Genomic DNA, 11,186 nt, shown 5'->3' on the forward strand with positions numbered 1-11,186 from the left:
CTTCCACTGACACCAATGATGGGGCATTATTCCTCCCACTGACACCAATGATGGGACACTATTCCTCTCACTGACACCAATGATGGGACACTATTCCTCCCACTGATACCAATGATGGCACACTATTCCTCCCACTGACACCAATGATGGGACACTATTCCTCTCACTGACACCAATGATGGGGCATTATTCCTCCCACTGATACCAATGACGGGGCACTATTCCTCCCCCCCGACACCAATGATCGGACACTATTCCTCCCACTGATACCAATGATGGCACACTATTCCTCCCACTGACACCAATGATGGGACACTATTCCTCTCACTGACACCAATGATGGGGCATTATTCCTCCCACTGATACCAATGACGGGGCACTATTCCTCCCACTGACACCAATGATGGGGCATTATTCCTCCCACTGATACCAATGATGGGGCACTATTCCTCCCACTGACACCAATGATGGGGCACTATTCCTCTCACTGATACCAATGATGGGACACTATTCCTCCCACTGATACCAATGATGGGACACTATTCCTCCCACTGACTAACAAACGTGCTCCTGTTGTGCCAACCTTACCACTCAATCCTCAGATTTTTGCTCTGGTTATTTTCAAACACTGGTATGAAGCAAAGGTAACGGTGAAAAAAAACCACAGCAGTGGATTTAACTTAACATTTTTTTTTTCTGCATTTATTGTTTATTGTAGCTAGAGTGTCCTTTTCCTAAATATATATTGTGCTACAATTTGTTATCTACCCCCTTCTGTCCCTTACCTCTTAAATGGGAAAGAGGGAAGGCTTTTAAATACCTAGGATTACAGTATATACAGTATATTGGACCCAAGGATAAGGGTGTGTCACACCTGTGAAAGTACTCTGCCTTGGATTAGATGTGAGAACCCCAGCAGAGGTTCTGGGGACTAGTTTTGAGAGGCAGCACCAAAAATGGAATGCCGCCGACACTCGCAGCTGATCCCGGTCACTCGCATGTAATCGCTGCATAAGAGATTACATGCAACTGCCCATGATTGAAAGGTGAATGGTCTTAAAGAAAGGCCAAATTAGCGCTTGCTATTAGATAACTAATGGATAGCAATATCCATGTCAATCTCTGTGATGAGTGTAAATATACAATCAAATAAATATGTCATAAAATAAAATCAATAAATAAATGTACATATAAATCATCAAAAACTCCCAATAAATAGTTAAATAGGTGCCATAAAGTGCATATGTGACTTGGTGTATGACATATAAAATTATAGGTATAAAATACAATTGACAGTATTAAAATATAAATGAGTTATGAACAGTCCAGAGTAAACGGTGACTTTGTGCTCAAAAAGGTATTGTCCTTAGTGAAAGTGAGTCTTCAAAATTCGAAGGTGCAAGTGCTCAGGCTTGATTGGCCATATCATCGATTTCTTGTCCCGAGTGAATGAATAAATTGAATCACTTACCGGATCTAGTGGGTCCTATATGCCACATGGCATTAGAACCATTCGAGCTAAATAGCCCCCTGGGCTAGATAGGTTCCCCTTTGTGGTCCTATGGGCTGGTAACGGCTCCCGCCGGTACACGGTCCTCTTCCACTAGTTACCGCCGCTGCACCAAACCATCACGTGTCCTACTGGCCAAGGTCCACTTTAACCTACCTTTGGATGTCGGAGGAAGCCCATACAAGCAAAGAAAGCACATACAAGTTCCATGCAGCTAGCGTTATAGTTGAGATTCAAGCCAAGGACGCCAGTGCTGTAAGGTAAGAGTGCCAACCGCTAAGGCAGGGGTCTTCAGACTTTCTAAACAAAGGGCCAGTTTACTGTCCTTCAGACTTTAGAGGGGCCAGACTGTAGCCAATGGGGGTAGAAAATGCCCCAGTGTCAGAGGGAGAAGACCATGTCTCAGGCTTGGTGGTCAGTAGGAGTAAAATTGACATAGCACCTGTGATCAGTAGTAGGAGGGATATTGCCCCATTGGTGGTATTAGTGGGAGGAATTATGCCTCATCATTGGTGTCAGTGGGAGGAATATTGCCCCATTGGTGGTATTAGTGGGAGGAATTATGCCTCATCATTGGTGTCAGTGGGAGGAATAGTGCCCCATTGGTGGTATTAGTGGGAGGAATTATGCCACATCATTGGTGTCAGTGGGAGGAATAGTGCCCCATTGGTGGTATTAGTGGGAGGAATTATGCCTCATCATTGGTGTCAGTGGGAGGAATAATGCCCCATTGGTGGTATTAGTGGGAGGAATTATGCCTCATCATTGGTGTCAGTGGGAGGGATATTGCCCCATTGGTGGTATTAGTGGGAGGAATTATGCCTCATCATTGGTGTCAGTGGGAGGAATAGTGCCTCATTGGTGGTATTAGTGGGAGGAATTATGCCTCATCATTGGTGTCAGTGGGAGGAATAATGCCCCATTGGTGGTATTAGTGGGAGGAATTATGCCTCATCATTGGTGTCAGTGGGAGGGATATTGCCCCATTGGTGGTATTAGTGGGAGGAATTATGCCTCATCATTGGTGTCAGTGAGAGGAATAGTGCCCCATTGGTGGTATTAGTGGGAGGAATAAGCCTCATCATTGGTGTCAGTGGGAGGAATAGTGCACCATCGTTGGTGTTCGTGGAAGAAATAGTGCCCCAATGTTGGTGTCAGTGAAATGAATGCTGCCTCATATAAATGGGGGGGAGGGGGGGACCGGGCCCAAGGGCTGGATAAAGGCAAGCAAATGGCCACAACTGGCCCTGGGGCCGCAGTATGGAGACCTTTGCACTAAAGCATTGTGCTGCCTCTGCTGTAAAGCACCTAATAGGAATGGAATATAGAAAACATCCTAATAAAATCTAGATGTGACTGCATCCAACAATTGAAGAAAACTGCAGTGAATTTCATGTAACCAAATATTATTTTATTTTAAAGCACACCATCAAAGCCTAGTGGAGCCATTACTTCATACCTTGATTCACATTCAGTAGCTCAAATATTTTTCTTTTTTGACATTTAGTAGATTTAGCAGGCTTATACAGTATATTTAAATTAATTCTGCAGAATCTCCACACCGTGAATGGAGCCTTCTTGAATTGAGTGACTCAAACATAAAACAATTGTATAACTGCATTGGTGATCTATCTTTATTGGTTATCTGATATGCCGAAAACAGGGTGAGGCAAAGCAAATACTTTCTTGATAGTAGTACTCAAGTATGGTGTAAGAGCACATAGCCGTGAACTGAGCAGACATCCTCTGTACCACCCTTATGTCATTAGAACAATAGCTATCATCTGAGATTGGCTTTCACCATTTTGAATGGAATGGCCAGGGCTTAAAGGGCCGTAAAACACTTGACGAAAATCGGACGAAATATCCTCCGATTTTTCTCTGTCTTCTCAGCGTTCATTATCGTTTTTAGTCGACAGTGCATAAATGTTCACGACATTTCTTGTCCGATTTTTCTTTTTTTTGGCACATTTGTTCCTAGACTTCCGGGTTGTCAGCAACTTCAGATCATGCGCGGTCTTTCGTATCCGATTTTTCACGGACGTACTGCATACACTTTAAACTAAAATCGGTCGTCTGGGGACGGACAAAAAAAATTTTGGTGTTTGTCCCTCCGTTTTTTTTTCGCTGAAAATGTCGGCATCGGCTGCTGAAAGTTGCGTACACACTAGGCGAAAATCGGACGATTTCACATCGGGCGGGAATTTTCGGCAGATTTTCTACTAGTGTGTACCCCACTTTAGGCTGAAGATTATGTATGGTAATTTTTATATAGATACACTGGTCCACGCTGGTATGTACTGTGTGTAGGTATATACAGTATGTGCTATCAGGGCTGTTATTAGAAGTCACGGAGCCCCGTACAGCCTACCTGACATAGCCCCCACCCCGAACATATCAAAACAATATTTTCACTAAAATAATTATTAGCGGGCACAAACATAACCTAACTTACAAACTTCTAATGCTAAATGTAAAAGATAAAACTGTATTGAGTTAATAAAAAGTTCTGTATGTAGTTGAGGGTTATTCACATAGGTGGTGTGGCCTTTACAGTGTAAATCAGTGTTTTTTTCTTTAATGTGGATATTGCTGAGTGCAGGCAGCCCATGTTACGCTATGAGGATGCAGCAGCTGTATGAACACAGCCTCAGGTCCAAAGGCGTGCAGATGCAGGTATATGGGCCCTGAACATTGACAGTGTGCACCCACAGCTGCACACCTATCAAATTAGGATCTGCCGCTGTGTTGAAATGATAAAAAGTAACTTAAAAATGAATGGCTAATTCACATGGGTTCCCTGGCCCATACAGTGTGAATGAGCTGTGCGGCAGGAGTTGTACTCTATGAGGATACAGCAGCAGCCCTGAAGAAGGGGGGGGGGGGCTTTGTTCCCCCGAAACGCATTGGCTTTATCATGTTTTGCAATTTTCAATTAAGCGACGGCATATTAACCTTCATTTTGCTTCTAATTGGATATCAGGTGCTCCTTTACCCTACTACCTTTAATTGGGGGGGTCACACTCTAGCCGGTAAGCGTGCACTCTCCCCATAAAGGTGCTTCAGCTTTAAACATTCTTCATATTGGTGATGGAGGCTTTTCAAGTGTTTAAGAAAATTTGAACACAGAAAAGGAGGACTTTTCTTTTGCACATTGGACTTTTTTCTTTTGTATTTTCTTTCTTTTGTATTTTTTCACAGGAAGCCAATTTTTTCTCTCTGGTCTACATATTTTTCATATCATTTGTTATCTTTATATGAGCGTGACTCTTTTTGATGAAATATAAGTTTATATATTTGCATGTTAGTGTATCCTGGTTATAATGCCAGTTTTATATTGACTATACTGACTATTATGACTTCATTAGGGGGACTATTTTTTTTTCTACTTAAAGTGGAGTTCCACCCTAAAATTGAACTTCTGTCCATCTTCTTGCTCGGGGTCACCTGAAAAACAAACGGATAATCGCAATTTTTTTTTTTTCACTTACCTTGTTTTAGAAGAAAATATACTTACCTTACTTCCTCTTCCTCCCTCTGCGGCCACACCAACGGCCGTCACTTCCTGGCTTGCAATGATTCCTGGGAGCTGAACGTCATCGCTCCCAGGAATCAATGAGCCTGCACCGGCCCCGACGTCAGTTCCGGTGCAGGCGCGTCATAACTTGCTAAACAGCTTCTAGGCATGCCCAGAAGCTGTGCAGGGATGACGCTGCAGCCCGGAAGTGACGGCGGGGCCAGTGCAGTGCATCGTGGGACCGAAGAGGATGGAAGAAGATGCATAAGAGGATCGCGCTGGCTTCAGCTGCCCACACCTGAGATGGCAGCGCTGGACAATACATTTTCAAGGTAAGTATTTCTTCTAAAAGGTAAGTGCAACCTGGGACAGTTCAGAGGCTATCCATTGTGGAATGCACTAGCCCTGACTGTCCCGGGGGTATTTTTATGTAATTTTTTTTGTTTTAGGTGGAACTCCGATTTAATATTTTTTCAAAATAGATCTAACTAATGTTTAATATATGTATAATTTTTATTGTGTATATAAACCCTAACATCAAGCTTCTCTTCTTTGTTCCATTTTGATATGTTAAATATACCATTGAAAGCATTTTATTTTACCTGGCTGATAAGTACAAAAACAGATCCTGCCAGAAATCTTGTGAGCTTTTAATGTGAGACACAGGCAGAAAAAAAAAAAAACTGACGGGGTTTTAATCCCTCTCCACTTTATTCAAAACTAAAAAAAAAAAGTTTTGCCTTTAGCTATACTTTAACTACTTGCCAACCGCCCCACGCAGATTTACTGCAGCAGGGCAGCTCAGTTGCACATAATCACGTAGATCTACGTGATTACTTGCACGCGGTTCTGGTGGCGTGCGTGCCGCCAGATTTGTGCTCCCGCTGTGATTAGACCTTGCGGGAGGAGCGGGATCGATCGCCGCCAGCCTTCTGGGATCTTCGGCAAAACTGACAGGAGAGCCGTCTGGTATGTAAACAATGTAAGACAGCTCTCCTGTCAGAGAGACAGGGAAAGATCGTGTGATTCAGCTAAGCTGAATCACCAATCTCTCTACCTCTGTTCAATCCATCCCCCACACAGTTAGTAAGCACATCTAGGGATTACATTTAACCCCTTGATCACCCCCAGTGTTAACCCCCTCCTGCCAGTGTCATTTACGTATATAGTAACAGTGCATATTATTAAGCACTGATCACTGTATTAATGTCACTGGTCCCCAAAAAGCATCACTTAGTGTCAGATTTGCCCGCCGCAATGTCGCAGTCCCGATAAAAATTGCTGATTGCCGCCATTACTAATAAAAAAAAAATATTAAAAGTCCATAAATCTATCCCACAGTTTGTAAACGCTATAACTTTCGTGCAAACCAATTATTATACGCTTTTTGGGATTTTTTTCTTTACCAAAAAATATGTAGCAGAATCCAAATTGGCCTAAACTGATAAAAAAAATTTGATTTTTAAAAATGTTTTATTGGGAATGTTTTATAGAAGAACGTAGAAATATTGTGTTTTCTTCAAAATTGACGCACTTTTTTTGTTTCTAGCGCAAAAACCGCAAAGGTGATCAAATACCACCAAAAGAAAGCTCTATTTGTGGGAAAAAGGACATCAATTATATTTGGGTACAGTGTCGCATGACTGTGCAATTGTCAGTTAAAGCAACGCAGTGCAGAATCGCAAAAAATGGCCTGGTCATTAAGGGGGTAAAACCTTCCTTGGCTGAAGTGGTTAATGTGTCAAATAAACTTTCAATTGAGCTACAACTGGGCTTCATCAAACAATGCCGTCAGCATCATGTAAATAATAGAGAAGTGACCCTCAAAGCCTGCAGCTCTAAATATTTAGCGGAATGACCAGCAAAGTTACAGCTTGCATGTGCAATGCCATTTGCTAGTGAAATCTTTCATTATGATGCAGCTATACACCATGCTTCGCTACTAGGCCCCCCAGGGTAATGGGAGAATGCATTTAGTTTGGAAATCTCCTTTAAAACCCAAGAACAATGAATTAAGTGGATTTCCTGGTGCCTCCATGGCAGCATACCTGTGATAGAGCTCCGCCTCTACTCCGTCTTCAGGACTAGTGAATAGCATAAAAGAAAGACGCCCCCTATTCCCAGCATTCTCCTTTTTTTCCTCATACCTTCTTGACTGGTGAAGAGTAGCAGTATGTCCTTACCTGCTGACCATCTGGCAGCTTCCGCCGGGTTAAGCCTCTCCCGTGCGCAGTCCCTGCTTCTTGGGTCGCTCAAAGCACTGATAAGACTGGGAACCCCTTCTGTGGATCTTGGGGTAAGGCGCAGAGTTTCCTCATAGGAACGCATTCTGCCTGCAATGGAACAGTTTTATGATGATTTGACCGCAGGGTTTTGCAGGAGGACCCACTACCTTAAAGTAGTTTCTTTTCTCTTGTATTTTTTCCTTCCCCCTTTCCTGTCACAGATAGGTCATATCTTTGCTCTCCCCTTCCTATATTTTCTCTCATTTCCCTTTTCTACTAGGTTCATATAATGATAAGCCCCTTATATGTTTTATACCGTCCTTTTTAAATACCTGTTCTTTGGCTTGTTTGTCCCGCTCCGGGCTCCTGCCTCATCGGCGTACGGCGTTCTGGGGCTGTGTAGGGTGTGCAGCCTTCGGCCGCTCCGCTCCTCCCCTCCTTATCCTATTCGCTGGCGTTCCAGTGTGGGGAGGTGGGGATTCCGGCGGTCGGGTAGCTAGGGCGTGTGCGCATGCGCGGGCGCATGCGCAGTACGATCGAAGCGCGGGCGGCCATCTTGGTTAAGGGAAACAGGTAGGGCTTTTGCCCACAGTTTCCCTTAACATTCCAATTAATGGAGGAGGAGGGATTTTGAGCTCCCTCCCTCCTCCTATTAGTATTAAAGGAATCATTAGCCTGGTAGTTATCCAGGCTGATGGTTCCTGCATTATTCTATGCAAAAAGCCCCAGGTAAGTTATTGCTCTCTGCAGGGCAATAAAGGATTTTATTTATATAAAAAAAAAAAAAAAAAAACTTTATTTATATGGTTAAAAAAAAAAAAAAAAAAAAAAACTTTATTTATATAGTAAAAAAAAAAAAAAAATTTTTTTTCTTAAAATTGGTAAAAAAAAAAAAAAAAAAAAAAAAAAAGAGGGGTGAGGGAACGGTGCGTATGATAGTATATGTGTGTTTACATGTATGTATGTATGTATATACTGTATATATATATATGTGTATATGTTTTTAAAAAAAAAAAAAAAAAATGGGGGTATCGCTTTTCTTTACGTTTTTTCTTCCGTTTTTCCCCGGCCCCCTTTTATTGAAGACCCTATGCCCACCCTATTTCTAATCACCTTTTGTGCTCATCGTCTTGCCATCTTTTTGATCTATTCTACGTTTTTCTTTTTAGTCGGTCCTCCCGTAACGCCCTGCAATGAGCCACTCATCCCGTGCACAAGATCCTCACAATAGGTATAGGACCACCTTATCGTGAGTATGTTTAGGTACTAAAAAAAGAGTGCATAATTGGCTGACAAGGGTACTTTATTTCAGCCCTACTCATTCTAGAAGATCAGGAAGATCTTCAGGACACCGCGAAGATGACAGCCCGGATCGCAGATCCCGCCATAGATCTTCAGAAAGATCAAGATCAAGGCAACGCTCGCCCTCTGCACCACCTCGCTCCTCCAAAAAATGTTGGGCCTGTGGAGCAATACCCTTGCCACGCAAGCTGGTTTGCAAAGACTGCTTCCGCGAGTATGCCTCCAATCGGGAAGCAGAAAATATCCAGGTGGTAGATATGCTCAAACAAACTATGAAGGACTCCCTCGCAGAGTTGACAACCCTGATTCCCGCGCAGACAGCCCCTTCTAGGGCATTAGCACAAGGCACAGATCCTAATGCACCAGGTCCTTCAGGCCCCAACACCTCTCGGCCGTCCTCAGACCCACCGGCCAGAGACGATTCCGCGGATTCACTCTCAGAGGAGTCCTCAGACGAAGCAGATCCATCAGGCTTCAGTTATACCTTGGTGCAGCCATTCATCCAGGCAGTGAAGACAGCCATTGCCTGGGAAGACACAGAGGATCCCCCGGCAAAATCCAAGACTTACTTCCCCTTCCTTAAAAGGAAGCAGGTTTTTTTCCCACTAATGGGTGAGATCAGAGAGATTATAGAGGAAGAATGGAAGAAAACCGATAAGAAGTTTTCTCTGGGTCGCCTCAATAAACTTTACCCACTGGCCGAATCGGATGCACAATCCTTAAACTCTATGCCGGTAGTTGATGCAGCAGTGGCACGCCTTGCAAAGAATGTGACTCTTCCCATGGAGGATTCGACTTCCTTTAGGGATCCTCTAGACCGCAAGATCGATTTTGACCTAAAGAGAAGCTACTTGGCCTCAGGCGCTGCCTGTAAACCGGCCATTGCACTTACATCGGTGTCCAACGCCATCAGAGTCTGGACAGATAATGTGGAGACAGCCTTGCGTCAGGATGTTCCCCGAAAAGACATCATCAAGGCGCTTGAAGAACTCAAGATATCAGCAGACTTTGTCGGAGAAGCCGCAATCGATACAATCCGCTGTTCAGCAAGGTCAATGCTTCACGCAGTAATGGCGAAAAGGGCCCTTTGGTTAAAATCTTGGACGGCGGATCTATCATCCAAACAAAATTGGTGTAGGATACCCTTTGATGGAAAGGCTCTCTTTGGGAAGAGATTGGATGAAGCTATCTCCAGAGTCTCAGGAGGGAAGTCCGGATTACTCCCCCAGGACAGAAAACCCAAGAGATCCAGAGTGGTTTCTTCAAGATTTCGCCCATCAAGATACAGAGACTACAGGCAGCCAAGACAACAAGGGGAGAACAGAAGACCCTGGAGGGGCACGCAGGCCTCTTTTTTGGGGGCACGCAAAAATAAGTCCCTTACAGCTCCCCAAGAATCCACAAAGTCTTTTTGACGCCAGGGGTCTGCAGTCCCTCCCAGTCGGAGCAAGACTGCAACTTTTCTACCCGGTCTGGGCTGCCCGCTGCCAGGACCCTTGGGTCTTGTCCACGATCAAGTTAGGGCATCATTGGGAGTTCTCCCATTCACCACCTCAAGTCTTTCAGAAAACAAGAATCCCAGCTTCTCGGGAAAAAGCTTCGGCACTACTACAATTTCTGACAGAACTTCAGCTCCAGGGAGCAGTTGTTCCAGTCCCATCGGCAGAACACTATACAGGCTTCTATTCCCCGCTCTTTCTGGTCAGAAAAAAGACAGGAGGATGGAGACCTGTGATAGATCTCAAGAAGCTAAATCGTTATATAACACTCGAAAGCTTCAAGATGGAATCACTAAATACAATCATCCAGGTAATCCAGCCAGGAGACTGGATGATATCACTCGACCTCCAGGATGCCTATCTACACATTCCCATCCTTCCATCCTTCCAGAAGTTTCTGAGGTTTACAGTAGGGGGAATACATTTACAATTCAAGGCCCTTCAGTTCGGCCTCTGTACCTCACCTCGGGTATTTACCAAGGTTCTGATAGCTGTTATCGCCCCCCTCCGGGAGAGGGGTTTAAGAGTGTTCCATTATTTGGACGACATCCTTCTCCTTGCAGACAATCCAGTACAGCTAATGTCCCACAGGGAGATTCTTCTTCAGTCCCTGGAAGATTTCGGATGGCTGGTAAATCTGAAGAAGAGTCATCTTTCACCAACACAACAGATGGTTTATCTCGGGGCATTCTTCAATACTCGACAGGGAACGGTATCCTTACCTCCCGAGAAGAGAGACATTGTCATCCAGAGAATGTACAAGGTCATCGAAAGTACTCATCTGACGGCCTCCCAGTGCCTGAGCCTAGTGGGTACGATGTCATCTTGCATCCCCATGGTGCCATGGGCCCATTGGCATCTACGTTTCTTCCAAACAGGCTTCCTAGCGCAGTGGAAGAAGGAACATCTTTGCCAGAGGATCAAAATAACCTCAGTGATGCGCAGGAGCTTACACTGGTGGACAAAGAGGAAGAACCTCGAGAAGCCTCACTATCTAGGTTCGTTTTCATGGACCATTGTTACGTCAGACGCGAGCGGATACGGTTGGGGCGCCCATTGCGGAGATACAAATCTTCAAGGAAGATGGTCCTGTTCAACCAGGGGAATAGTATCCAATGTGCTGGAGTTAAGAG

General features: G+C 44.3%; 1 protein-coding gene across 1 annotated transcript; it reads left to right on the forward strand.

The window, feature by feature from the left end:
- Positions 1 to 1,672: 1,672 nt before the first annotated feature.
- On the forward strand, positions 1,673 to 9,969 carry LOC309544321 (uncharacterized protein; the record flags this gene model as incomplete). Its single annotated transcript, XM_082243228.1, has 2 exons — positions 1,673 to 1,770; positions 8,565 to 9,969. The coding sequence occupies 2 exons, from the start codon at positions 1,673 to 1,675 to the stop codon at positions 9,967 to 9,969; spliced, it is 1,503 nt and encodes a 500-aa protein (XP_082099354.1).
- Between the last annotated feature and the right edge of the window lie 1,217 nt (positions 9,970 to 11,186).

This window comes from Pelophylax lessonae, assembly GCF_965119305.1.
Source record: "Pelophylax lessonae genome assembly, chromosome: 1".
Taxonomy (NCBI): Eukaryota; Metazoa; Chordata; class Amphibia; order Anura; family Ranidae; genus Pelophylax; species Pelophylax lessonae.